The sequence below is a fragment of the Guyanagaster necrorhizus genome (assembly GCF_019112545.1).
Source record: "Guyanagaster necrorhizus MCA 3950 unplaced genomic scaffold BT62scaffold_80, whole genome shotgun sequence".
NCBI classification, from domain to species: Eukaryota; Fungi; Basidiomycota; class Agaricomycetes; order Agaricales; family Physalacriaceae; genus Guyanagaster; species Guyanagaster necrorhizus.
Genome location: NW_025064959.1, coordinates 44,369 through 69,874, shown reverse-complemented (window position 1 = coordinate 69,874; position 25,506 = coordinate 44,369). Strand labels below are relative to the sequence as shown.

The 25,506-nt window shown below is 48.0% G+C and overlaps 11 protein-coding genes across 11 annotated transcripts; 6 read left to right on the top strand and 5 right to left on the bottom strand.

The window, feature by feature from the left end:
• Positions 1-166: 166 nt before the first annotated feature.
• BT62DRAFT_1014156 (uncharacterized protein) lies at positions 167-865 on the bottom strand (the record flags this gene model as incomplete). The annotated part of the gene is made up of 4 exons (XM_043178169.1): positions 167-309; positions 355-430; positions 487-531; positions 680-865. The coding sequence occupies 4 exons, from the start codon at positions 863-865 to the stop codon at positions 167-169; spliced, it is 450 nt and encodes a 149-aa protein (XP_043032802.1).
• Positions 866-1,112: 247 nt separating this feature from the next.
• Positions 1,113-2,823, top strand: BT62DRAFT_914062 (uncharacterized protein; the record flags this gene model as incomplete). The annotated part of the gene is made up of 8 exons (XM_043183903.1): positions 1,113-1,467; positions 1,522-1,636; positions 1,689-1,874; positions 1,933-1,993; positions 2,056-2,216; positions 2,298-2,434; positions 2,491-2,616; positions 2,681-2,823. 8 exons carry the CDS (start codon positions 1,113-1,115, stop codon positions 2,821-2,823), a joined length of 1,284 nt encoding a protein of 427 aa, XP_043032801.1.
• Positions 2,824-3,027: 204 nt separating this feature from the next.
• Positions 3,028-4,478, bottom strand: BT62DRAFT_768919 (peroxiredoxin). The gene is made up of 7 exons (XM_043182216.1): positions 4,352-4,478; positions 3,989-4,292; positions 3,914-3,937; positions 3,781-3,866; positions 3,523-3,721; positions 3,383-3,461; positions 3,028-3,327 (listed from the first exon to the last, which is right to left on the bottom strand). Exons 2-7 carry the CDS (start codon positions 4,087-4,089, stop codon positions 3,193-3,195), a joined length of 624 nt encoding a protein of 207 aa, XP_043032800.1. The 5' UTR covers positions 4,090-4,292; positions 4,352-4,478; the 3' UTR covers positions 3,028-3,192.
• A 1,104-nt stretch (positions 4,479-5,582) lies between these two features.
• Positions 5,583-6,609, bottom strand: BT62DRAFT_769066 (uncharacterized protein). The gene is made up of 2 exons (XM_043182217.1): positions 6,538-6,609; positions 5,583-6,478 (listed from the first exon to the last, which is right to left on the bottom strand). Exon 2 carries the CDS (start codon positions 6,289-6,291, stop codon positions 5,719-5,721), a length of 573 nt encoding a protein of 190 aa, XP_043032799.1. The 5' UTR covers positions 6,292-6,478; positions 6,538-6,609; the 3' UTR covers positions 5,583-5,718.
• A 228-nt stretch (positions 6,610-6,837) lies between these two features.
• BT62DRAFT_769123 (uncharacterized protein) lies at positions 6,838-7,393 on the bottom strand. The gene is made up of 2 exons (XM_043182218.1): positions 7,088-7,393; positions 6,838-7,025 (listed from the first exon to the last, which is right to left on the bottom strand). Exons 1-2 carry the CDS (start codon positions 7,306-7,308, stop codon positions 6,965-6,967), a joined length of 282 nt encoding a protein of 93 aa, XP_043032798.1. The 5' UTR covers positions 7,309-7,393; the 3' UTR covers positions 6,838-6,964.
• On the bottom strand, positions 7,333-8,633 carry BT62DRAFT_939121 (uncharacterized protein). The gene has a single exon (XM_043187660.1). It carries the CDS (start codon positions 8,454-8,456, stop codon positions 7,479-7,481), a length of 978 nt encoding a protein of 325 aa, XP_043032797.1. The 5' UTR covers positions 8,457-8,633; the 3' UTR covers positions 7,333-7,478.
• A 384-nt stretch (positions 8,634-9,017) lies between these two features.
• On the top strand, positions 9,018-9,549 carry BT62DRAFT_939120 (uncharacterized protein). The gene is made up of 4 exons (XM_043187659.1): positions 9,018-9,104; positions 9,162-9,233; positions 9,283-9,457; positions 9,516-9,549. Exons 1-3 carry the CDS (start codon positions 9,029-9,031, stop codon positions 9,426-9,428), a joined length of 294 nt encoding a protein of 97 aa, XP_043032796.1. The 5' UTR covers positions 9,018-9,028; the 3' UTR covers positions 9,429-9,457; positions 9,516-9,549.
• Positions 9,550-13,535: 3,986 nt separating this feature from the next.
• On the top strand, positions 13,536-14,333 carry BT62DRAFT_924814 (uncharacterized protein; the record flags this gene model as incomplete). Its single annotated transcript, XM_043184666.1, has 5 exons — positions 13,536-13,688; positions 13,728-13,797; positions 13,854-14,133; positions 14,195-14,228; positions 14,292-14,333. 5 exons carry the CDS (start codon positions 13,536-13,538, stop codon positions 14,331-14,333), a joined length of 579 nt encoding a protein of 192 aa, XP_043032795.1.
• Positions 14,334-14,875: 542 nt separating this feature from the next.
• BT62DRAFT_939119 (uncharacterized protein) lies at positions 14,876-16,596 on the top strand. Its single transcript, XM_043187658.1, has 6 exons — positions 14,876-15,096; positions 15,151-15,346; positions 15,397-15,636; positions 15,683-15,715; positions 15,762-15,863; positions 15,919-16,596. Exons 2-6 carry the CDS (start codon positions 15,327-15,329, stop codon positions 16,421-16,423), a joined length of 900 nt encoding a protein of 299 aa, XP_043032794.1. The 5' UTR covers positions 14,876-15,096; positions 15,151-15,326; the 3' UTR covers positions 16,424-16,596.
• A 1,509-nt stretch (positions 16,597-18,105) lies between these two features.
• BT62DRAFT_939118 (cytochrome P450) lies at positions 18,106-20,553 on the top strand. Its single transcript, XM_043187657.1, has 15 exons — positions 18,106-18,294; positions 18,348-18,444; positions 18,494-18,630; positions 18,683-18,808; positions 18,862-19,111; positions 19,166-19,282; positions 19,345-19,447; positions 19,501-19,567; positions 19,627-19,646; positions 19,696-19,730; positions 19,788-19,834; positions 19,888-20,007; positions 20,059-20,088; positions 20,144-20,342; positions 20,396-20,553. Exons 1-14 carry the CDS (start codon positions 18,161-18,163, stop codon positions 20,322-20,324), a joined length of 1,464 nt encoding a protein of 487 aa, XP_043032793.1. The 5' UTR covers positions 18,106-18,160; the 3' UTR covers positions 20,325-20,342; positions 20,396-20,553.
• A 2,968-nt stretch (positions 20,554-23,521) lies between these two features.
• On the top strand, positions 23,522-25,058 carry BT62DRAFT_1014147 (uncharacterized protein; the record flags this gene model as incomplete). Its single annotated transcript, XM_043178168.1, has 8 exons — positions 23,522-23,562; positions 23,622-23,766; positions 23,817-23,902; positions 23,956-24,018; positions 24,075-24,166; positions 24,588-24,614; positions 24,660-24,700; positions 24,759-25,058. The coding sequence occupies 8 exons, from the start codon at positions 23,522-23,524 to the stop codon at positions 25,056-25,058; spliced, it is 795 nt and encodes a 264-aa protein (XP_043032792.1).
• Positions 25,059-25,506: the final 448 nt, after the last annotated feature.

The window sequence follows — 25,506 nt, the reverse complement described above, 5'->3', positions numbered from 1 at the left end:
GTCAAGTGGCAGCGTTACGCCATAATATGATGAGATTGTCATGGTCACAGACGCGACACGCTTTCATTAGCGCCACGATGTGGAAGCCAAGTTCATTCTGAAAATCAAGGTCTTTCTACGTGTCTCTTGCCGAAATCTACGATAATAATCAGTTCCGAACGTTTGCTCACCCACTGTCCGAAACCAGACGAAGAATGGGCAAGAAGCTGGCAGACGAATAATTGAGTGCTGAAGATGGAGCTTCACTAGCAGTCAAGGCATTTCGGTTGAAATGGACGTCGGTTCGGAGGGTCGATAATGCCCGAATAGCTGAGGTGTTAGATTGGAGGTCCTTTATATTTCTCCCCTACCTACCTTGAAAGTCTAGTCCATCCTGCACTGATTTTTGCGAGTTCTGCTTAGGATCGAGCCGCGCAGCCACATGCGGCTTCTTTTTCAACGATCACTCACCGATGTTCCCTGGGATGCAGTGCGTAACGCTCATACGTTGATGTTTCTTTCCGGATTAACGAAGAATCCGACGAAAGTGTACTATTAGCTAAACGCTTTTAGTCGCAATGCCCAGTTCTCCTCCAATGCCTTGAACACCCAGACAATTGGAGCCGAAAGTCAAATAATGCCATAAGTGTATATTCTAATGCAATGGCTCTGGCTCGAGACGCTAAGCAAGAATAATCACACCCAAAGCGGAACTTGAGACCCGGTAAATCGTCGATAACTCGACAGTCAGTCGATTTGGATGACTGAGTACAACGCATTTGATGGCCTCTCCGTTTATCCGGGACAACATATCTTTAACCTTCCCCCTCCCGGTTAATCGGCAAGGACACAGGCCGTGCTCATTCGTCAACGCTCCTCTGAGCATTTTTACAACATTACAGTAACTATTCTCGTCATCCCTGAGTGCAACTGTCTCACTATCTGGCAACCAAACAGTGTAACCCCCCATCACGCGACCCCCCCTTTACCATCCGGGTATTTAAATTTGCCGAATTGTTCCTATATATACCCCGCATGACCTTGATCGTCATTTCCCTCCCCCTTGATTCTCTTTCTTTTTTCTTGACCGCTTGTCCGTCGATACCACCACCGAGGACCGCGACGTCCCCGTCATGGACCGCCCTTTTTCGTCCCGGTTTCTCGACAAGACGCCCTCGATACAGGCTTCCCGATCAATATACTTGAAAACACTCGTCGGCGGGTGCTTCGCGATGGTCCTTGTTATGTTCTGTGTGTTCTCGATATATTGGGGCGCGCTGTGGGAGATTCCGGCGCACAATCTGGGAGGTTGGGTCGTTGATTTTGATGGATCGACGGTGGGGAAGGCGGTTGTGCGGGGCCTCACGGCGGCGGGTTCGTCGGAGAGTGACGTGACATTCACGCAGGTTTCGGCGAGTGACTTTCCTGGAGGGTGGAAGGAGGTAGCTAATAGGGTGGTGGAGCAGAAGACTTGGGTGGCTGTTGTTGGTGCGCCGCTTGGACTCTGTTTCCTTTCATCAAGCACTGATAATAACTCTCTAGTCCAATCGAATGCGACTGGCGCGTTAAACGCAGCGGTATCATCAGTGAATTCCTCTTATGATGGCTCAGAGGCAATAACGTTCTACAGCGTAGAGGCGAGGAACGAAAACGCGTAGTACGTTTCTAATTTTCTTTTAACTCTGTTCACCTTGACGTCAGTCCACCAGCCGCTCATTGATACTGCCGTCTGTCGAACCTCTCCTAATTGATATATGCCAGGAATATGCACAACAATTCGTGGCACAAATGGCCTCGTCTTCATCACTATCCTCGATAGCCAGTTCGGCGCCACAGATTTTAACCGAGCCTATAAGCTATACTACGGACAACCTCGTACCATTCGATATACCAGTGTAGGTGTCTTTCTACTTCTGTGTCATTCCGAATTGTGCTCATTTTTTTGTCTTCTAGTGCTAGCGCTATCACATTCGTTGGTCTAATCTACCTACTGATTCTATCATTCTTCATCGTCGTGCGTAACTTTCGTTCTACAACTAATTCTCAACACAAGAATTAAAGTCTCCTTCCACGTAGATGATCGGAGCATCTGCGCGAGAAGTATCTGGCCTCGAAACCAAATTAACCACTGGGTCCCTCATTCGGGTTCGGCTCACCTCGGTGTTCATTGCATACTTTATGATCTCCCTGTTTTACTCTCTCCTTAGCAGAGCCTTCCAAGTCGACTTCTCACGCAAGTGCGCATCCGTCTCCTTCATTCTTGTCCTTCCCCCCCCCCCCCCCCCCCCTCTCCTCCTTACTGACCGGCTATGTTCCAGGTTTGGAGAGGCAGGCTTTGTCATATTCTGGATGGTCAATTTCGTCGGTATGCTCTCGGTGGGACTCGCCCTCGAAGCGATGATAACGCTCCTTACGGTCCGATTCGTGCCGTTCTTCCTGATTCTGTGGATTATATGTGAATGCCCACCTCCTCTTTCTTTCCGCCATTGTTTGACGCGAACTCCTTTAAAGGTAATGTATCCGTATGCTTCATGCCCCTCGCTGTGCTTCCCAATATCTATCGGTATGGCTATGCGATGCCGTTTTACAATGTCTCTGGCGCTATGCGGACTATATTATTCGGAACGAAGAACGAGTGTGAGTTTTTTTTTTCCGGCAGCACGGATATCTCCCGTTGGTCACTGATGTTTGAGAGGCCTAGTGGGCCTGCATTTTGGGATCCTTATCGCGTGGACGGTGATTTCGATGATCACGCTTCCGACATTCCAGTGGTTTATGCGACGGAAGGCCGTGTCGGAGACGACAGCGTTGAGAGAAGAAGGGGAGAAGGGAGCGAGGCCTTAGAGGGGACGTTGCATTGAAGACAGATAGATTTACTAACATCCTGAAACTTCGTTTTCGATGTTATAGTGGACCGTGCGCATCTGGTTTCTTTGAAATCTCCATACCGTTTTGTCTGCAGGGTTATTGGCTCAGGTACAGAACTTTAATGCGAAATTACTACAATGAATCGGAAACAGAAATAATGTATTTGTGCATATAATAAGCGACAGCGAGATCTGCAATACTTTGTAGTATGGCCATTAACAGAAGGATAATCATACAACGGGAACAGAAGAACATTGAGTTGAGATAACGTCGATCTAGACCTATGCCGCCGTCTAAGATTCCACTTTCCTCTTACTGATACTCCTCTCCTGCGTTTAGCTGCGATTAAGCCTGACGCGCACGCTTGTTCGGACCATCACCACCCACTGCCGAAAAGTACTCCTTAGATCCCTTTGGATCAGCCTTCATCGTCTTGTCGCCTTCATGCCAGTTAGCAGGGCAAACTTCTCCGTATTTGTCCTAAACAAAGATGTGATAAGATGACGATGGTAAAGTGTTTTTTTGGATAACGCACGGTGAATTGGAAAGCTTTGATGAGACGAATGGTCTCGTCGACGGAACGCCCGACAGGGAGATCATTGACAGTGATTTGCCTAGAGACGAGACGTCAATAAAACGGGGTACGAGAAATAATATGTAGGGGTGGCGAAATACCTGAGGATACCCTTGGGGTCGATGATAAAGAGGCCGCGGAGAGCGATGCCTTCCTCCTCGAGAAGGACGCCGTAATCGCGCGAGATGGACATATTTCGGTCGGCGATGAGGGTCAGTTTGAGGTCGGGACCGAGCCCGCCCTCCTTGCGGGGCTGGTTGGCCCAGGCAAAGTGAGAGTGCTGTGAGTCGGTGGACACGCCTGGATGTCAATAACGAAATGAAGTGGGAATTTTCTCCATGTGACAAAGACAAACGCACCGAGAACCTTGGTGTCGAGGGCCGTGAACTCGTCTAGGGCGTCGTTGAAGGCCAGGATTTCGGTAGGGCAGACAAATGTGAAGTCCCTGACTGTCGTTCAGACTCGAGATAAGAGAGACGGATATGTGCGTACATAGGGTAGAAGAAGAGGACGACCCTAAGATCGATTCGTTATCGCTTCCGGGGAAAGAATTGAAAGGGCTCGTACCATTGACCGATGTAATCTGTCAAAGAGACATCCTCGAAAAGACCATCGACGACGGCGGCAGCTTTGAAAGTGGGAGCGGGACGTTGGACGAAGGCAACCATGGGCGAACGGGCGGTGGTGGATGATGGGTGGAAAGAGGAAGGAATGGCTTTTTGACGTATTGGTCGCGCTATTTGGCGACAGGAATATTGAGTCTAATACTATCCAAATGAGGCGATGTGACGGGTAAAAAGGTTGCGGAAAATTCGTTTTGGCTCCGCTGAAACTAAGATCGCCTGAAGGATGTTATGACAAAGAAGAGTGACTAAGGACCCGTGATCAGACGTGACCGCGTCTTAGTGATATTGCCCGTGACTCACTGACCGACGCGTCGTTCAAGCTTTTACGACAATGGGCGCCACATTTTCTCTGTCTTATCTTTATCGGAGACTTCCACGGCGGCCGTGATGGATCGATCCCTCTGCAGCTCCATCATGATACAGATCTTGGCCATTAACACGAATGTCGGATGTTGTATGTACGCCTCAAGCTGATGTCTTTCACAGCAGAAATATCGGATTCTTCCTTGTCTCTAAACGCGTCTCGATTCTGGAATGCTGCCAACGAAGAGCGTGACCCCATTTGATATCATTAGTAATGATCAACCAACGGAACACGGGCACCATTCCGAAATCTTGGCAGCCGGTCGCTCGCACTCTGAGAATTCTATGTCCGGCGCTTGTCCTTCTCTTTGCTGATCGTCTTATCTCTCTATATCAATTACCATCGCTCGTACCGAGGCCCTATGATGTCATAGTATTTCATTCGAATTCCCTTTGTTGTCACTTCTCGGTACTCCATCTGTAATTTGAGCTTTCAAAATTACATGTTAACAGTTAGCGTTTTAGATATCATCTAGGGACGCACCTTCCGATCCGCTCGTTGATTCCACCGCTAGTCTGGACGTTCAGAGAAGGATTGACCACTGCATCAAGAACTGTGGTCCGAGGAGGAAGCCATGGAGGACTCATCCAAAGAGAGGACGTCGAAGGTTGAGGAAAAGATTGTGGGTTGTGCGTAGTCCGGAATAAATGAAGGTGAAAAGGACGAGACCGATGTTTCGTCGGACCTGAAACGAAAGCCTCGACGAAAGGACGACAGAACCATTGGATTATTTCCGTGAGCTGAGCAAGAGAAGAAAACAGGAAATGCCTTACCTGGTAGAATCTTGGGTGAAAATAAGGGTAATACGCTCTGGGGACCTGCCGGAATTGTCCGTACTGGTGGATAAAAACTTGTCAATCCGAACAAAGAGCGGACACCTGTCACCAGCAGGGTCTCTTTTGTTTTGCCATCTCCTCCTATGCCACCCCCCATCAGAGTTCGTATCGACCTCAAATGCGAGGTGAACGGTGAAAGAGCAAGGACACAATCAATGGTTACGAGGAATCTATCATGGAATCAATAAGAAGTTGAACAGGATTACAATGAGAACGAGCAACCCACAAGACCTTCCATGAACCTGCTAAAGAGTGAATGAGCTGATGTTCTAGAAGCAAAGGAACACAAACCTTGGTGTCATGCTCCCATAAATTAATGTAAGTCTCTGTTCGCCATCGTCAAATACGTCGGGGACATATCGCAATGTCGAAGAAGAGGGAATGGGGAATGGCTAGCGGTAGTTTCGGTTCTAGCTACAGGTATTACGCTGTCGTGATGATCACTGAGGATCCGGACCGCGCACTACACTCCTAGCGTAGAAATAAGGCCCCAGAAATATGATCAATGCACCAGCTTTGGTCTCCTACCGCGGCAGCTGCGACGGCGAAGGAAAGTCGCTTACGGTTGGTGGCTAGCGTGAATATTTTCGCTGGAGATCTGAAGCCCAAGGTATCCGAAGGGAAGCTCTGGTGGAATACGAAGACGATGATGTCAGCAGTCTTTGTGTTCTTCTCCACAGAATATTTCTGTGAAAATTGCGCACCCACAAATATGCGAAGTAATTGCATTCCATAGAACGGGGTTACAATCTGTTCTCCCATAGATTTTTCGATAACGGTTTGCCATCGAGGATCCGTCATCGGTGCCAGTTCAAGTGCTTCCTCGCCGCTGCCACACCATGCGACCCGGAGATCATTCATCATGTCAATAACTGCATGGAATGGATAATCTTCGCAAATGTCTCTATAGCGAATATTTACTTTGAGAGAGTTCCGAAAATATTCTCTGAGGTACCAGCCCCTCATTGGGGAAGACTCTGAGATGGGGCGGAAAAAGGTTTTGAGCGGGCCCGATATCGCGAAAGATTTAAACGCGATGATCATCCTGAGGTCTTTGTAATCAGTTCTGAAGCTGAGGGTACACTGGAAGTATGCTTATGTCGACGTCAACGCTGAAAGCATTGTCGAGGGAAAAAGGGATGAGGTCCTTGTGCAGGAATGCGGCATTAGAAGCGGTTTCGAAGAACTCTAATATAGGCTCGTAATTTTCCTTCAGCGGCGGATAAAGAGACTGGTAGTAAGGCACACATCACATCAGTGCAAACATCGAAATATAAACTTTGGCCGTACCAAGCCAGTGTAGGAGGCGGAAACATCCATACTAAATCAATGCAGTTCCAGTAACGAAGCATCGGTGCCTGTCTTTTTGATGAACTGCGTACGCCACTGACGGTATCACGGCAAACTACAGGAAGAGGCTGGCTCGGAGGATCAGAAAATATAAAGGAACATACTATTGTCCCCTGATCAGGAAGTTCTGTCCAAATCGATTCCATGGCTGCAAAAGAAGTAGGATTGGGCATAGTCGTAATCGTGGGGAAAAAAGTTGCTTCGACGTTATCTGTAGAGTGTTAGTATAATGCAACGATGTTGCCAGCAGGGCCTAACCTGAGTCATACCAGCCGCAATTTCCTGTCGGGAGCGGTTCTGTCGAGTTCGCGGGGATGGGGGGACCGTTGGGCTTTATACCATTAGGGGACGGAGATGGAAGGGTTTGCTATGGGGCTTTAGGAGTTGCAAAGTCGTGCTGTTGACTGGTGTTAGACGCTGGTTTAACCCTGAAAACAAGTTGCGTTCGTCGGCGCGTGACTCGTAACGGTTCAAGTGATCCGATACTCACCAACAAGGAGCTGAGCTGGTAAAGTGCGTTGAGAAAATAAAGGTATCGCGCTGGTACTCTTTTGATTTCGTAGACAGAATATGTTCTGAGACCGCGGTCAAGCTACTACTACAGGGACCTAGAGATGTGGCTTTTTCTGGAAAAGTGGACGCAACACGTGGTAAACCTAGAACGGCAACCATCACAGTGTGACAGCGTAACTCAAATAAACGATTTCCCATGGGGGCTCCCGAGAATAAGGTGGGGTCAAAGCCCACAGCGCATAGACCCGTCGGCCTGGAGACTATTGTCTTCCTGCCTCTGGATAATCGTCACTACTAGGGCGGGTATGTTTTTAAGGTTGAAAAAATAGTCCTAAAAAACAAAGATTGGATAGGTGCAATGTGATAACTCATATGCCGTACTTTCCATACCACCAATCCTCCAAGAAATCTTCCCTCAGCGAATGCATCTCTCTCTCCCTGGTCTGCTGATCGTAGAACTCGTGATCTGGGTCCCAAAGTTCCGATCCCTCAAAATCAATCATCACACTCTCCACATTACTGGCGTCGACTGAAAACCGCACGGGACAGTCTTCCTTGGCGCAAAACGCGTCTCCACGATGTCTCGGAGGCCGTATGATGACGTTCCTCGGTGCCATGTCGCGCTGCTTCACACCACACATGAGTATGTCGAAAAAGACGTTCACTGCTGAATCCACGATCGCAGAACGGTGGGCCGAACAGAGGTTTTCGACTTTGTCTGGATCGGAATCTGATGTTGGAGGAGGGACGAGGTAGCGGACGTCCTGGCCTGCAACGTGTTCGAGTAAGAGGACGTATACCGTGCGATTGCCCTGTGTGGGTAGGGGTGAGACGAATAGCCCGAGAAACCGCGGGACGCGCGTGCCCTGGAGAGGCTCGAGCCTGTGGTATGCTTCGACTTCGCGGGATACGGAGAGATCGACGAATGGGAATGGGTCTGTGCCTTCGTAGGGATCTATGAAGTAGAGAGGGTCGAATATTTTCGCGATAACCGTCTCTCCAGCCCTGGTAGCAGTCCATACGTGAGTAACGCGTCCCTCGCGGAAACCGCCACAGAGCTTTTCGCGCAAGACTATTGGTGATGAGGGGTGTGCATATGTGGGGAGAGATATACGGTGGGTCATGGAGGCCGCATAGAGGCCGGCGGTTTTCTCGAGGCGGAGGGAGTCTTCGGTGTACATGCATTGGTCGTGATGGGGGCTTCGTGGAGGGGAGCAGGTATGCAGCTCGAAGTGAGCATTGGGGTGATATAGAGTATCTGGATCGCTGAGTTCGTCAGGCAGAGGTATGACGGGGAGGTGATATAGCTGGTGCATCCGCTCGAGCGAGGTTGGATCTGAAACCATCTAGAAAAGGAGCGACGTGAATCGGAGAGGGAGAGATGAGAGAGAGACTTGTACTGAGGTATTTAACTGTGAGTGTAGTCTCCCGGCAGCGACAGACAATAAATCCGCATGATGTTGTGTTGGCCCTGACAGTGAAGTCCTTGGCGGAAACATGCCATGCGGGCCGAGGGGCCGAGGAATGTAAACAGGAGAATGTCCGAATCCGATACTTTCGGTAGCCTTTGCAACGCAACGAAATGAATGTTCGTCTGTTTGGAGAATTTGTGCTGTCAATCGTTGCTTCAAAAAGACCCAGAATGACGGTCGACCGCCGTATCTCGTTTAGCCACGTTTCAGGGAAATAAAGGAATCCACGGGACGTTCAGCGGCTGGAATGACATTGCGTTGAGAAAATTGTGTGGCGGAGATGATCAGAAGGAGAAAGAGTGGAGGTCAATACCGCGGCACCTCCGCGGCAGAGAAATCGATGGCTATACGTGTGAATCTGATACTATTTTGAGGAACAAAATCATTGTCTTCATTGTTTCCACGAGCTTGTGTATCGTATGCCGCCTTTTTCCCCTTCTGTCATCATGACCGTAATGATTTTCTCTTTCTTTTCCCTTTCCTGGATCCCAGATCTGTGCTCATGCTGGTTGATGGCCGCGGGTTTGTTTCATTTCTCACCTGTTCAGTTTCAGAGGCTCATGTATTTCATGGTGGCAGATAATGTTCTGACAATACAACGAATGGATCCTATTCAATACCCAGGGATGGTGGGATCTCATGTTCATTCTGGTCTGACCCTACCTCCTTCAATCTGCTTTCTTTTTCTGAAGGCAAGCAGTACTAGGAGAAAGTTGCTTTAGCTTAAACATGTCAACAGCCAATTTGCAAGATAGTAAATGTACATTGTTACCCATTCAGGAAGATAAGAGTGATTATTGGTATCTAGTATGTCTTTTTCACATGGTGCTTTGGGATTTCTTCTAATCCAAACATTGAAATCATCTTTTCTGGTAGTAAGTGTGCTTCATGCTTCTCCAGCCTGGACACTGAATGACATATCTTTGCCTGCAGGAAAAATGATGGATCATTTGTTACTGTGAATGAGAGTGCTGTGATATGCATACCCATTGACTATGCTATATCTTCCTATTAACCCTACTTTAAGATATACTTGGACTTGTCTCATGAATGTTCACCCACTGACATATCATGCAGACTACCTCTTCAGTGACAATTTCTCTTTAACAATCCCATTTCCTGATGACGTGAGTCTGCTATTCATCTCCATTCTCACACTGTGAATTCTGACATGGCTATGCAGTTTAAGATGATCTCTGGTCTGTATCTCATCTGTCTCTCATCTGCATTTGCTGATAACACCTTACAGGAGATCCTAACCTTTGCACTCTCAATGCATCCGGCTTCACATAGAAACTATTACCTTTTGGTTCAACTTTGATAGTGTATCAACCAAGTACAATGAGCTTCCCATCAATCAGGACTGCACATCTGGTATATGATCACAAATTGTATGTTTATGGTTAGACAAATTCAATAGCATCTGCTAATTTCATTTGAGGCAGAACTTTCCAAGCTGTTTGGATGGAAAGATACAGAAGGTCACTCAGGTGTAAACCAAACTGATATCTTACAGAATGTACACTCTAAAGATCACAAATCTCATGTTGCCTTTCTTTCAATGGGGGCCAGACAATGAGACATGTAATGACCCAAAGTATCCTGTCACTCTTCCACAGATATTCATGGAGGTAAATGTGCCCACATCATTGTAGTAATTACAGCCCATTGACTGTTACAGGTATACTGAGTCACTCAAGAGTTCCAGGATCAACAGAGTGACACTATGACACCTTGACAGCCTTTTGTGTGAGGATACCCATGCCATCTTTCTGTTCTCAGTCTTTTTATCTGCTTGCAGATTCTCCAATGGCAATCCAACTGGCTATGATTACCATACTGACATTTTTAATAGCTGGGAGTCTGGAGTCCTGCAAAAAGCCATCAATTAGTGCCACTGCAACCCATATGGTGACCCTTCCTGCTGTGTTGCTGCAGGAACCTTTACCATTGATCAAGATGTGCAGTGTTATATTTCGAATACTGTTGATGAGATCAGTATGTCCTGTCCCTCGCTCCCTTTTTTTCCCTATCAACCTGAGCATGCTTGTTAGCTACGGGAAACCTTACTACTCTTCTTGGGGCTAATCCTGTTCAAGCGCCATGTTATGAGGAATACATTGCGACGTATACACCGGTGATCATGGAGCCCGTGTATGTATCGACTGAAGATGAGGTTCTGCCGAATGGTACGACCGAAGTGGCTGTACCGGCCACGACGACTGTGGTGCATCAGAAGGCTGCGGGGACTTGCCTTTGGACTGGCGGTGAACGAGAAGGAAGAGTTCCTATGGTCGTGGTGGTGCTCAGTGTTATAGGTGCGCTGTGTGGCGTACTCTGATTTCAGTGTATCATTAGGCCGTAATCGAACGTTGGGTTCCTTTTTTTTTCGAATCGACGGCTGCTAAGACCCATCATTATACGCTGAGGCAAAAGCAGTGTCTGCTTCCATTAGGGCCTTGATAGACCGATAGGACAATTTTATTAAGGCGTTCGCAATCTGACTTATGATCCCGTCAGCATGTCGAACCTACTATGCATCAGAAGTGCCCGTCCCGCCCTTGTGTCATGGGAAATGTGGGGGTCACCTCGCATTTCATTTATGGCAAGGAAAACGTCAACTTTTTGTTTTCTTTTTCAGCTTCGTATGGACTCTAATGGGAATCTCATTGTGAACACCATCTGCTCCGTTCTTGCCACCGACTGATGCAGCGATCCAAGGAAGGTCACCATAGTACAACCATGGCAGCGGCGCTGATTGGTGTAGCAGGCTCATGCGTTTCAAGCCCAAGAATGCCGGGTGGTTCAACCGGAATAGGTTCTTCCTGTCGGCGGGTCACGCTTGCTTGTGACAATACATCCATATTCAGTGGGGACGACGCGCTGAAGAAATATCATAACCCTGATTCGGGATCGCCGCTGGTCATCGAGTTCCCTGTTATTGAGCCGAAGATAGATAGGGTTGCTTGGGCACGGTATATGTGGTGAGGTTGGCTGTTGCGTCGAAGGACCTGGCGAAGACGGTTAATAAGCCTGGCTTGCCGGTCGTTGGCGCGTATTGGCCAGTCAGTTCTCCGGTCTGTGTTCTGATGTTTTTTTGTAGACAATGGCGTCTATTGCTTTATGGGCGACGATTGCCTGCGAGAAGGAGTCGGATAAGAGGCTCTCTCTTTCTTGCTGCTCATTTTGATCCATGGTAATCTGTGACGACTGTTCGGTGGCGGACGATGCATCGTCTGACCTTTGCTTCACTCATGCTACATCCGTGAAGATCCAGAGTAAACGGGTTTCACGTTCTCGAGGTGATGGATGGGAATAACAATACAAGTACTAATTCCAATTTCTATCAACAGACTCTTCTCTTGCCCCACTTCGATGACCATGTTAGCCTATTCCTCCTTGTCCGCGGAAAAGAAACGAAGTGGGTTTCCATGCTATCCACCACTACAGGTTAATCTACCATGCTTAATTTGTTGATTAGTATCGCAGTAGAACCGTATTGCTAGGTCCGAGAGGGAATGGGTATTCGCGACTGATAGTTGCAGTTGTAGCTACAAATAAGCGGAGAAGTACGATAAACCTGCCCTAATGTATGTGGTCACGGACCGGGCCAACGTTCCCAGCAGCTCATGGTACCATCTCTGGATTCGAGACTACTAAAATTATCAGAGACAAACGAACGTTCATTCATATTTGCACGGCCATCGGGTACTGCTCGCGGCAAAGCCAAGACCGGCTCCGCTCATGGCGCGGTGCTCGGAGATACAAAGCAGCCTACGGACAACGGCAGTTCAGGGATTGCCGTGAACAAAATTTTTGTCGCTCAGCGGGTTTATGGCACGCATTTCGATTACCTCTCTATGTCCCCCGATTCCTCCAGACTATTTCGCTCCCCTCACCGAGATTGGCGCCCTGTACGAGTCATGCTGGAAGGAGCTGTTCCATAAGTACCATCCCGGAGAATAGCACACGGCATACGCCGAGCTCAACTCGCCTTTGTACGCAGAGGAGCCTAACTTTTTGATGCTTCCATCAAAAATTGAACTTCCGAAAGCCGTGCGGAAGTCGCCTCATATCGTCGTCAGTGTCTTCGCTCCCTGGAAAGACCCTGATGCTCGGCTCCTTAGATCTGATGGAGAGAACTTTTGTTCACTGGCAAAATAAATATGATGAGAAAAGGTCGGAGGGATGGTCGAGTTCCGACATGTATGCCTTTTCCTTCTCACTCTTACTAGTGTATTCTCATCTCTATATAGCCTTTGACCACGTAATACCTGACTTTTTGAATACTTGCTACGAATCTCTACACATCCACATCCTATCGTGGCATCAATAACCAGTATCGGAACTTGCCATTCTAAATTCAAATTCATCATTTTGCCTTTCAACCACCATCGTATCCATCGGTGACTCAGAAACCCCTCTACTGATTCCCGTTACCAGATGGCGTCACTCCCTCAAGAACTCATCGAAGCCATAGTTGACGAAATCCAACACGACGGAACCGCGATGTCGCGGGAACGCTGCAGGACGCTTTTGTTCTGCAGTCTGGTTAACAAGGCGTTCGTTCCGAGGGCGAGGAAGTATCTGTTCCGGAACGTTGTTCTGACGACGTGGAAGCGGTGCTGCGAGTTTCATGAAATCTGCCAGTCGTCCCCCGTTGATATCCCCTCCTTGGTTGAGTCTCTGTGTATCGATAATAAGAGATTGGACAGCGTGGATTTCGAAGACACGTTCCCCAGCCTCGTTTCGTCTTTTGTCAATATGAAGAACATTCATTTACGCTGCCTTGAGTAGGACGATGTCAAGGATACTGCCCAGCGGGCGTTGAGCTCTCACGCGTACCAGTCCATCAGCTCCGACGTTTGCCATTTCCGAGACTCGGCATTGTTGTGCTCATTCATCTCCGGGTCTACGGATACTCTTCTACAGCTCTCTTTTGCGAGATGTAAGATGGGCACGCGGAGCTATGGATCGTTTGTTGGGGCGAGGCCTGCCATCGAGCATTTGATTGTATTTGAGGAGAGAGAAGAGATGTTTGATATGGGTTTGTTGATGTCGGAGGCGTTCTCTCCTATCGCACTAGATTCTCTGCGTGTTGCGGAGGTCTGCATCGATATGTTGGAGCGTCTGCATTGTGTACAGACGATGTTGGATAGCCCAACGATTCCGCTTCAGGAACTCGAGGTTTTTCACCCGCCACGCAGTATTTCTAGTATGTGGTATTATTTCACTATCCTTCTATGAGAATTGCTGATGACCTCCTTTTAGGCCTCTTCAGCACACATTGGCTGAACGAGCCCCTCCGACTCGGTAATCTACGTTCGATCACCATCGTGCTCGACGATCATTTCCGGGACCGCCAGGCCGATTTTTTCGTTATCATATGGTGGATCAACAACTTCCGGTTGAGCGGACTCCCTGGTTGCGTGCTCGAGCGAGTTACGCTTCGCGTTGGGCGCATTTCAATGTTGAGCCAGTGGAAAGAATTAGACGGGGCTCTGAAACGGGTCAAGTCGCTGAAGTTGTTAGAGGTCGAGATCGTGTCGTTGTACGATCAGGATGTGGGTCCGTTTAATGAGATTGAGGTCCCACTTGTGGAATTGATAAAGGGGGGCGTGGTTGAGGTTCGGATATGTGAGCCTGGTGAGTTGGTTTTTACCGCATGGTGATAGTGCTGTGTTGTGCTGATGGATATCAATACTATAGGCTTCTGAGCGGAAGTTGTTGGCGGGGTACATGGTATCCTAGACCCGTTCTTGTTTTCTCAATGATACAAAGGATAAAATCGGCTTCCGTCACAGCAGACGTTGCGCGCCTCTTATTGACACAGAAAATTGGGAGTCTGATTTCGATAGTATGAAGAAGACACGAAGCCCCCGGCGCGTCGGGGGATTCAGATGTATAGGAAAAGTACGAGAATGCTGTTCTCCTGAGGTGCCTTTCGAAACCCACGATACTTTTGGTTTCGCTTTTGACCAATACGGTTCCGTGATGAAACGGAGCTGAATTCCGTATGGGGGTGGGTCCGAGCTCGTCGATGGATGGCATGTAATTAAATAGAGATGCGAAGAGAAATTCCAGATCACGCGTTTTCTCAACGAGTTTCCCTACTGCATAAAGGCAAGGATTATACAGAGCACTGGACCTTGCGTTGATGGTATAGTATGATACATGAATGAATAAGTTATCAAACCAGAATGGCCCTGGGTTGAATTGGGTCGGTATATTCCGTCCGGCCATCACCGAATACAAATTCCGTACAAAAAAAGTTCTCGACCTCTCTGCTTCCTCCCACTCTCCTCACGGCGTGCATGCGTAATTCGTTGTCGTCCTGCTTATTTCCTCATGCCCTCGGGCGCCTCTTTTCCCCTGATTTCATTTTGCTTGATATTCTTTTACAAGAATCCCTCTGGCGATACATACTCCCTTGAAATTCGTCAGTGGTACCTCAAAGTTGCGTCGAGGACAGCAACTGAAGTGGGAAAGATTATGAATTAAGCATGGCTACAGGGTGCGTTAACGAAGCTGATCTTTCGAGGGTACGACGAACCTTACGGCCGCCTAGAGACTTCTCATGATTCCGGCGCTTTTATTCCACTGACAACCCTGATTCATTTGTTTGTGACAAATGACGGCACGACATGGCTCGACAATAACCGAACACCTTGTCCTCAACCCCCGACTCGTCGTCTTCACCGCGCACACGAGCTCCTGCGTTTACCTTGGCCTGGGAAGGCAGGAATGGTTGTTCTCAGTCTCTGGTACGTTACAATTGCTGTCTCTGTGAGCGGGATTACTCACGTGTTCGAAGGTTCACGTTTCTCCTTTTCTTCCTGGCACCATCTTTTGCCCTCAATATCACGGTTCCCAGCATCGTGCATGCAGGCGAACCGACTACTCTGTACCTCGTTCATTCTAATGACGATCCGTCCGAGTTCTTTTTGAAGAAATTTTACGAACAAAATGGCCAGTCGCTTTTGTCGAGCGAAGCGGTGTGGGTGAACAACTTTACGAGAAATGTGAATGCCTCGCTCGAGTTTAATGACAATGGGTAAGCTAGGTGTTCTTATGTTGGTTTATTGCTAATTCTTCGGTAGGATGTTTACGATACATGCCTATGCAACATCAGAGTACGAATTCCGGTTCTTCTTTGATCAATCACTGAAAATCGTCTAGTCCTTCCGTCGATGACACTCCCCTTGCGCAGAGTGAACAATTCGAAGTGGAGCGAGTGGATGCGATCGCACGAATAACTAGTACCCCCTCGCCGCCGTCGTCGTTCGTTAACTCGCTTCCTTTCTTGTCTGTAATATATCCACTGATCGCTCTTCAGAACTTCTGAAGCTGCAGAATACACCGCCACCGCCATAGCGACTTCTTCTGGCGGATGCGACATCCCGGTCGGTGCCATCATCGGAGTCACCATAGTATCCGTCATTTTCCTGATCAGCAGCGCCCTTCTCGTGTACCTACTCATCAGAGGCAGGAAAGAACGTGCTGCAAAGAACTCTGACGCAGAATCCAGCCCACCGGAAAAGGGTGACCATGACGTAAGGCCAGAACGCGTCGCGCGGCCGACTTTGGCGCCGCATCCTCGGTCTGTTCGGAATTCGTTGATTTCGTTGGAGGCGAGACAGGCTGCTATGAGGGATCTGAGGGAGCAGATTGGGTCATTACGGAGGAGCCTTGCTGGGGCTTTCAAGTCTGCGGAGCATGGGGAGAGGCATGGTGAGAAGACTGATTCACTCGGGAGCCAGACTCGGTTATGGGTGGATCATGGGACGCCGCCACCAGAGTATTTGTCCCATCGGTCTTCCGTCGGGGTAATGGGAGGGTAATTTATTGATATTCGTGTTTTTCTTATCTTTTTTAGCTCTTTGCTTTTGGATGGATGGCACATACGTCAGTACGAGATTGTATACCAGCCATGTCGTGTACAGGAGACGCGTTTTTCGATGTCTGATTTGTATTTTGGAATTATGAGAGCCATATGCTACCATTTGAGAACGAGGACGAAAACTAGGGGGTTTCACTCTATACCTGAAAGATCCTGTGGGGAGTTGAACCCGACGATCAGTGCAAATGTCTTAACCGGTACCATTATGCCATGCAGGATCAGGAAACAGGATTTTCATTGGGTTTTCACCGATGTAACATGAAAGGAGTCTTTCGAGTCCGACGAAGGAAGGGAGGGCAAAGAGGAAAGACATTGGCCAAATTTTGTGACAGAGATGCTACCTATGTATACCAAGACTCGCACGCCGCTCCCCTCGTTCTCGGAGATGCCCCATGCTTAATTCTTAATTCACCGTGTAATATATGGTTATCAAGAGCACCATCGTCCAATAAATAATCAACTGTGCTACCATGCCTCGTGCTCCTGCTAATGACATCCAAATACCATTTGACCTACCATACCCTTTGTGTAAAACCTCCGCTAGAAAGAAGACGGTCCAGATTTATATGATATTAAGGGTACGATGCTAAATTGTTCCGTAGGTGCTTGGGATATTCTCGCATTGTATTTTGGACCGAGAACCATGTAAGCGTGGGTAATCTGTTTCAAAGCAAGCAGGTGGATACTACGTCCGAAAAGGACTGTCTTCCAAGTAGGAAAATGAAGATATACAAGGTGGACGACGAAAGAATGAGTATAAGCATTCGGTGCGATTTCTCTGTGGTGCTCGTAGACGTAGAGCGAGTCAGTGAAGAGCGCGGGGCCTTGAAATGAGATGAGAATCACGACTGAAGTCACGATGGGGGGAAATCCATGGGCCTGTTAGGGAAAATCTCTGCAGGACTCCGTTTTGAAGTTGAAGACTAATCTGTTTGCGTACCGAGGATGTTGTCGGACTGTAAACGGAGAAGGGAAGCTATTTAGTTTCTGAATGATCCTGATGATCATTTCAAGAACTCATTTACTAGACCGGTATCAGTATGATACGATTGGTCAGAGTTCAATCGGAGTTTGTTCAGATTCATATCTAACGTTCACCTCGAACTGCGCTCAGTATATTCATGATATGTCGCCTTAGACGGTACGATGATGCCAATTGGTTTCAGCTAGTGAAATGTTCTCCTGAAACTGAGGGGTTCGCCAGATGGCTGGCGTTGCACTGCTCGGTTGAGTGAAAGTTCGAACGTATCAATTCGCTACGCGCTGTGGGACCGGAAGCGCCGATCTATAAATACAGCGTCGCTTGTGCAATTTGCCACAAATTTGCCAACACTGTTTAGTTCACGAATCTCATGGAGTCCTACTCAGTGATCTTCTACTATCGAGCGCGTGATACTCTTCTACATGTCACAGTGTGGCACACAAGCTAACCGGCCACGGTCTCCACGCATATACGAACACTGGTCCTGAAAAAAATCCCAGACTCCAGAATCTTTTACCTAATTCTACCACTTTTCAATACAGGCTTGGTGCACGTTATAGCCGTAATCTAAATACATTCATGCGCACGGTTCACATTCAGCCATCGTGACCGTATTCGTGTGAATTTTCCAATGCCAAGTCCTTGATTGTTCTAAGCAACCATGCTATCTTTGCGCGATCTATGCATCCTACCACGATGACCTGGTTGCTCTTATTGATTTCTTGCGTCCTTACAGCTGGATTGCTTCTTTCTCGCCGTTTTCAGTCGAGGTCGCTGCCACCAGGCCCTCCTGGACATTGGCTATTCGGGAATGATCTTCCCAGGAAACGGTGCGTCGGTTGTGACGGTTTATATTTGCTATCGCCCGCTTATATTCTCTTAGCGCTTTCTTGAAATACGAGGAATGGACGAGGGAGTACGGGCCTGTCTTCTCGCTCAAGAGGTTTGGAAAGGTGTATATTGTGGTTGGTCGATACGATGTGAGTTTGTCTTCTTTTGTGCTTCGGTTGTTGGACTGATGTTTTCTAGGCTGCTGTGGAGATCATGGAGAAATGCGGGATGCAGACTTCGGACAGACCACGGGCTATTGCTGCCTCTGAAACGTTTTCTGGGGGTCTTAGGCCTATTCTGCTGAGCGATACGCCGAGGTGGAGGGCTTTGAATAGGTTGGTATCGGCGGCGGCGGATGATCGCCTGAAGCTGACGTATGACTTACAGGGCATTGCACTCGCATCTGAAGACGAACAAAGCTATGGCTTACGAGCCCATCCAGTTCTATCATGCGAAGAAATTGATTCTTAATGTTCTTGACGACCCGGAAAGGTTTACGCCGCACACCAAGATGTACGTGCCTTGTTATATGGTCCGATTGCATTGGGCTTAGCGTTCCCCAATAGATATGCAGCGTCTGTGATTCTTACCCTGACGTATGGGAAGACGACGCCTACGACTTTCGATGATCCTGATCTCCAGCAAATGCTTCGAGATGCGGAAAGGTTTCGCAGGGCCATTCTCCCGGGGGCGTACCTCGTGGATACGTTTCCTGTTCTGAGATGGGTTCCTGGGTACCTTGCAGAGCTGAAGAGGTGGCATCGAGATTCGCAGGCGTTGTGTCGTCGATGTTTAGGGGGTGTTCAGGAGAGAATGGTAGGGGTGCTGATTGGTTCGTTTCATTGAAAGATATTGATGTTAGCTTTTTAGGCCAGTGGGGCAGAAGTTCTGGGCTGTTTCGCGAAGGATCTCTTGGATAAAAAGAAGTTGTCATTTGACCAGGCGGCGTTTCTTGCTGGTTCGATGTTTGCTGCTGGATCTAATACGGTTCGGGTTTCATTGCTTCTGGTTTTCTTTACGGTACTACTGACTGCCATACCAATCTTTAGACTGCGTCTGCGATGGTGTTTGTTATCATGGCCGCTGCCTGTTTTCCTGATGCGGCAAAGGTTGTACAAAAAGAAATCGATGAATTGGTTGGTCAGGACCGATGTCAGTAATTTCGGCGCTTCGATGTGATCTTTGTTAATTGAGATGTTGAACAGGCCCGACATTTGAAGATCGAGAGCGACTCCCGCAAGTGATGGCATTCGTTTCTGAGTGTTTTAGGTGGTCAGTTGTGTTTGCGTCTGGAAAGTTTGGAAGTAGGGACTGACGAAGGCCTTGGCAAGGCGACCGTTGTTCCCAAGCGGTACGTAGCCACTACTCTGTCTGTCAATGACGGGCTGATCGTTTGTTAGGCATCGCTCATGCCGCGTCGGAAGATATTGTGTGGGTTAGTGCTGATTCTTGGTCCTATTGTGTCCATTTTCTGGAATTGTTTTCAAAATAGCACGACTATATGATTCCTAAAGGGGCTACAATTATTGCCTCGCCTTGGTATGTCCGCGATTCTGGAAGGTAGAATGTCCCATGCTAATAAACAGCACCAGGTCCATCTTCCATTCCACTGATGTTTTTCCTAATCCCGAAGATTTTGATCCTCAGAGATGGATCGTTGATGGGAAGGTGAGAGAGGACATCAGGCAATTCGTTTATGGATTCGGTCGGAGGTGAGGTTTCGTTTCCTGAGTGCGCCTATCTCTCATGGTGCTTGACTGTAGAGTTTGTCCTGGATCGCGCGTTGCGAATAGGTGAGCTTTCTCCGTGACATGTCTCTTTTCTTGGAATGTTCATTTCTTTTGTAAGGTCGCTATTCATTAATGCGGCGCTTCTTTTGTGGGCTTTTGACATTCTTCCTACTGAAAGGATTGATACTATGGCTTTTGCTGATGAGCCGGGTATGCATCCGGGAAGTTTTGGAGTGCGTTTTGACTTGCGGGTGGGGAGGGAGAGAGAGGACTGGGTCCGGTCGTTGATGGCCAAATGAGCGCTAGAGTTCGGGGATGTGAGATTTCAATTGTATTCGGGCGTCTCTGGTTTACTGACATCGAGAATTAGAACCGTTTGAATAATGAAAAAGAGTAGTGTGTAAATGAAAAAAAAAGAGCTCAATAGCAATTTTCGCTGTAAGAAGAGGAGGGCGGAGATAAGACGTGTATTGTTTGTACATTATGGAGTAAAAAGTCCGACTGGGTCATCAGGATTCTCCCTTGTCTACACCCCTCACGTCCAATGAGCTGAACTTCACAAAATATCCAGGAAGGTTCGTTGTCCATCGAGAGACCAGATTATCCTATTATCCCAGTAATCTCTCCGAGTATGGGACAGCGTTGATGATGATTATATCTATGCTGACGTTGGTCCGAGAGTTTTCGACTAGAGATTGCCATAGCCAATCTGAAGAGGGCGTTCAACTACGGAATAGAAAGGTTCGGGAAGGCGAAAGGTAAGGATGATTTGGAGACGCCGGAGGGACGGATTTCTGGGGACGGTGTTGAGCTCTTCGATGAGGGCTTTGGTCCAGATGGATATGAAGGGAACACGGAGATCGTCCAGCCAGGTAAAGTCCGTATCTGCCGAGTGGATCAGTTGAGATATGAGGCCACTGACAGATGAATGTTGAATACTCACATTGAAGGTACAGAATAGAGGCAGAGTTTCTGCAAGGACACGGGCGGTAGGGGCCAGACGATGATGCGGACATTGTCAAATTCGAAGCCCCGAAGGCATGGGTGGTTGATGTGGGAGAATACAGTGACAACCGAAATGGTTGGAATGGAAAATGCAGTGATTCAATATACCGGTGCGAAGGTTCAGGGTGTGGATGAAAGGCCTGTAGATCGGAGAGGTGTTTTTTGGGCGGTGACGAGATACAGAGATCTTCTAGAGAGACGTATTGGAGTTTGGGAGGGTGGCAGCGCACGAAATTTAAAACGTCGCTGTAGCGGTAATGCATTTTGATGGTGCAGGTGGATGTGGGGAGCTTCCCATGCGAAATGTTGTTATAGGTTACGTTGAGAGGATGTGTGCGTTGGCGTCGAATTGGTGGAGGTCTTCGAGCCTGGTTTGGACGTGGATGTGGGTGACATTTTGGAAGAGAGGAAGGGCCATCATGGCTGGATCTACCCTCATAAATGTACAGGCACCTGACGAGAGGGGGATCGGGCTGTCTTTAGTGAATATCAGAGATCAGATTCTGTTTGTGTTGTGGGTAGTCCTCTAGCCTGAATTATTGGAAGATGTGGTGTCGCGATCTGTTCCGGGAGGATCTGGATGCGAGGATGAGCTTGGGTAGAGTTTCATGGTCGTGTTGGACTTCGTCGACAATGTGATTGACTAGCTCCTGGGGAAGGTCGAATTCTTTTGAAATGAAGATGCTGGAAATGAGATCTGTGACCTTACGGAGTCTTATTCTAATCAAATGATTACCTGAGTATTGGTTGAGTCTATTTTTAAGATCTGACAAGGCGGAGAGGACTGGCTTTGGGAGGAACGAAAAAAGACAAGTTAAGGGAATTACGGAGATGTTTGACTATCTGTTATATTTTGAGACTCAGCTTGACTGAGCTGCAACTTAACGGGCCATTACTACTGCGTTTGCGGCTTGTTTACTGCGATAAGCATTTGGATGAGACGATTTAATAGAACGCCAATGCTTTGTAGAACAGTAAAATAATCTCATATCTAGGGAGTACGCCAATGCTATCGCGGGCGGGGTTGCAAGCATGGTCACAGAAGCTCTGATGCAATGAACCGTGACCAGAATAGCCAAGGAGTAATTGTGCATCCAAAACATAGCTATGTCATAAAAGTAGTAAAAGTGCCTCTTCGATGAGGAGACGACCAGCAGAGAAAAAGTGTCTTTACTGTGACCGTCGTGTTATGACGAGGTAAGTTTATCCGATCGAGTACCCTGATCACCAAGTCATCACGGGCCTTTTCCCCAAATGCACCCCTCAATAAAGCATCACACCTATTTTAGAAAGGTCAACAAGTAGAAGGCATACACTTATACCCATGAGGAATGGCACGATAGGGCGGTTTCCTTGTTTCTAATTTGACTTGAAGTCGGACAACGATCACCGCCGCCGTGATAACCGACAAGATTTCAAAAACGGAATGGTTCGTAGGAATAGTGTAGAGTAACACTGCGATCAGCTGAAAGCGAGAGAGGGCTTTATTTGTGACGTAGACCGAGATCAGGTCTGTTTTCATCCTTTCACGCAGGGGATTACCACTCAAAGTGGCCATCGCTGGCTCATGAGATGAATGGATGAATTTGGGAAAGGTCACTTTTAGTTGCGACTATGATAGCTAGCTTTGAAACTTTCTTACTATAAGTCTTTGTCATTAGCACCAGTGGTCAGAGAGGAAACGATTTCACCCACCTAGACTCTCACACATGAGGCGACCGTCTCGTTGAAGTAACCTCGTATCGAGACGAGACAGTGCCACGTACGGTGGCGGTGACTCGCCTATAAGTTTGAAATACAGGTCCGTTAGCGCTTGACATCGGGATTTCATGCCATTTCCAGCAGACAGGAAGAAATAAGTACCATGAGGCTAGAAGAAACGCATAGAATCAAAGCAAGACTCGAGAAATTTGATAATTTCCGGAAGCTTGCATATTTCCATAGATGAGCCTGTGGACAAGAGCTCGACTCTCTACCAACCCTCGAGCTTTAACATCGGACAGCTCGTAGGACCTAGATACAGATCGTGAGGAGCAGAATGAGGGAGCTGGATTGAAGCTCAGATAACATCGTTGAGATAGAATTGCCCTTCATTTCGTATTTGGAGAGATGGTTGTTCACCATTAACATTAAAACAGAGATAAGAGATAATTGTAACCCTAACCCGAAGACGCTATCAAAACTTCTGGCACGCGCTACCTACCGGTCCGTGCGGGGCCGAAGGACTTTCCTTTCTACCACGATGACGACGACGAGACTTTCCTCGCTCTCTACCTTCTCTGTATAAAAATTCATTTTCCTTGTCATTTGTCTCCCCCCTTCCCTGACCAGGGGAGTCCCTCTCTTCTTACTACTCACTCACGGTTGTTGCCGCGCAGTCGTGCCTGCTGCGTGGTCGTCTGGTGATGGCTTGGTGACTGTGTGTTTCTTCATTTAACAGCAACCGATGCCATATTGAGTGCATATATCCAGGTTTCTTGCTTTCAGGACCATGTCCGAGGGTGAGCAGTCGCCTTCTGCTGATATCGCCGCGTCTTACTCTACCATAGTGTATTCACACCCCCTACGTTATGGCGTATCTTGATTGGTAGGATCGACCTAGCCCTTCGGCGTGTCTCCTTGCGCATTTTGTGGGTGGCGGGTCGTGGGAGCTTGGTGAACCGATGCTGTAATGTCAGTGCAAGTCCCGTCCGTTACCTCGTTTACACTTGCTGGAAGATGCTACAGGCCTCGACTGTATGTTGTGAAAGACGGAATCGCGCACCAGCGGCTTCCCACCTTTGCAGTTCTTCACACGTTCTTCAGCACACCTCGACGCCAGTTGGACTCAACCTGTCTGTCCACCAACAGACTCTCGCGTAGGGAAGCGTTGGTACGTCTTACCGGTTGCCTTCGATCTTCTTCCGCTTCTCATTTTTCTCTCAGCCAGATTGGTATTGACGCGGCTCTAACGCGATTTCAAATGTGCCTCGCCTCATCGTCACCTGTGTCATCCAGGCCTCTCTTTCAAGTTGTATCTGGATCAGCGTAATCATCACCGCTAGTGATCTGAGCGAATCGAAGCGCAAGAAGCCCTGGTTGACTGAAGGCCATGAAAGACATTCGTGGAACTACTTGCGGCTGCTTGATTTTGAATGTTCGTGATATCAGGAAGCGTAGAAGCTGATTAAAAATGCGGCCTTCGCGTCTGATGTCTTAGATCTCGGAGGTGGCGTATGTTTCAATGTCTGTGATGGTTTGAAATCCGAGATTCATGTTCTCTCTTTAATTTCGTTTAATGTTAAGTCGGTCGTGGCGGCCAGAAGGTGACCAATATCTATTATGTTCCGGTGTACTAACTCCGCATGGGTTCACAGGCCGGATTGTTATAGCTCTTTTTTATCGACAAGTATGTTTTATATGATTCATATTCCGTTCCTAGCCAACCTTGTCTCAGTTCCTTCATCGCGAAAGTCCCTGTGCTACGTGAGAATATAGTGCTAATTCCGGAACCTGTAAGGCATATTCTTTACTTTTTGTTTGTCACGTATCCCTTATCGACTATTTCTGTTTCTTAGTAGATTCTCGAGCAACCTTAATCTTTGGTAGGTAAAATATGCATCGTTGGAGTGCTGGCCCTTACCGGTTAGGGGAGATGGGATGTCTTATCGACACACGGCTCGGAGTTTTCGTTTGTGCATGTACCGGCCTGGCCATACGCTGCACGTCAATGGCTACGATAATTATAGCGGGGTGTTGGAGCACCACCATTCGCTGTGTTAAATATCCCGAGCCATCCAGAGCGGCGCTGTGTTCTTATCTCTCGTGGGTTTCTGAACACATTGGCTGCTATATCTAGTTCTCACGCTATTGAAGATCTGCCACATGCAAGTTTCCCCATTAGCGAGGCGTCTCGCGCTGTCATTCGGGGACGAGTGAACATGTATAGTGTACTAGGACAAACTTCACTTTACGTAGGAAAGCCTGCGAAACATGCCCAGTCGGTCGCTTACACTGCTTCGAACCTGACTGACTATTATTCCCTCTAATTCTTCGATCAATGTTTCATTCCGTGTCGATTCTGGACCCTCTAAGTCTGTTTACGTCGGTGAAGCCTATCAACCGTAATCGACCGACTAGCCCTAGGAGGTACCTTGGTATCTATCATGGCGTAGAAGCACCGTCTATGAGGGATGTCGCGCCACGATTGCGATTTCCATCGCTATGAATCACAATCTGCGTCGTCAACGCTCTCATACGTATTCAAAGCTGGCAGCACCGCATGGAAAATCGGTCAGACGTCACATATTGGTGAGTGACAGTCAAAATTGTTCGACCTCGTGGCTGATATGATATGGACACGTCAGGTAGCATGTTGAGAAAAAGGTTAGATATAACGGGGGCGTGCCATTTGGCCAAAGCATCTGGTCATCGCCCTTGATCCGTCTAGCATCATGTGTGCGTTCTATGTTTCCTTGCGTCCTGATCGCATATCTT

Excerpts from the sequence above, each read along its gene's own strand:
- BT62DRAFT_769123 (XM_043182218.1), bottom strand. The coding sequence starts at position 7,308 with ATGGGAAATCGTTTATTTGAGTTACGCTGTCACACTGTGATGGTTGCC. Across the intron at positions 7,026-7,087 it reads ACCAGCTCAGCTCCTTGTTG|GGTTAAACCAGCGTCTAACA; the intron begins GTGAGTATCGGA and ends ACTTGTTTTCAG.
- BT62DRAFT_768919 (XM_043182216.1), bottom strand. The coding sequence starts at position 4,089 with ATGGTTGCCTTCGTCCAACGTCCCGCTCCCACTTTCAAAGCTGCCGCC. Across the intron at positions 3,722-3,780 it reads CCTCGACACCAAGGTTCTCG|GCGTGTCCACCGACTCACAG; the intron begins GTGCGTTTGTCT and ends ATTGACATCCAG. Across the intron at positions 3,328-3,382 it reads TCAAAGCTTTCCAATTCACC|GACAAATACGGAGAAGTTTG; the intron begins GTGCGTTATCCA and ends ATCTTTGTTTAG.
- BT62DRAFT_769066 (XM_043182217.1), bottom strand. The coding sequence starts at position 6,291 with ATGATCATCGCGTTTAAATCTTTCGCGATATCGGGCCCGCTCAAAACC.
- BT62DRAFT_939119 (XM_043187658.1), top strand. The coding sequence starts at position 15,327 with ATGGTTGTTCTCAGTCTCTG. Across the intron at positions 15,347-15,396 it reads ATGGTTGTTCTCAGTCTCTG|GTTCACGTTTCTCCTTTTCT; the intron begins GTACGTTACAAT and ends ACGTGTTCGAAG. Across the intron at positions 15,864-15,918 it reads ACCCCCTCGCCGCCGTCGTC|AACTTCTGAAGCTGCAGAAT; the intron begins GTTCGTTAACTC and ends ATCGCTCTTCAG.
- BT62DRAFT_939121 (XM_043187660.1), bottom strand. The coding sequence starts at position 8,456 with ATGGTTTCAGATCCAACCTCGCTCGAGCGGATGCACCAGCTATATCAC.
- BT62DRAFT_939118 (XM_043187657.1), top strand. The coding sequence starts at position 18,161 with ATGACCTGGTTGCTCTTATTGATTTCTTGCGTCCTTACAGCTGGATTG. Across the intron at positions 18,631-18,682 it reads AGGTGGAGGGCTTTGAATAG|GGCATTGCACTCGCATCTGA; the intron begins GTTGGTATCGGC and ends TATGACTTACAG. Across the intron at positions 18,809-18,861 it reads TTTACGCCGCACACCAAGAT|ATATGCAGCGTCTGTGATTC; the intron begins GTACGTGCCTTG and ends GTTCCCCAATAG.
- BT62DRAFT_939120 (XM_043187659.1), top strand. The coding sequence starts at position 9,029 with ATGACCGTAATGATTTTCTCTTTCTTTTCCCTTTCCTGGATCCCAGAT. Across the intron at positions 9,105-9,161 it reads ATGCTGGTTGATGGCCGCGG|ATAATGTTCTGACAATACAA; the intron begins GTTTGTTTCATT and ends TCATGGTGGCAG. Across the intron at positions 9,234-9,282 it reads GGGATCTCATGTTCATTCTG|TACTAGGAGAAAGTTGCTTT; the intron begins GTCTGACCCTAC and ends GAAGGCAAGCAG.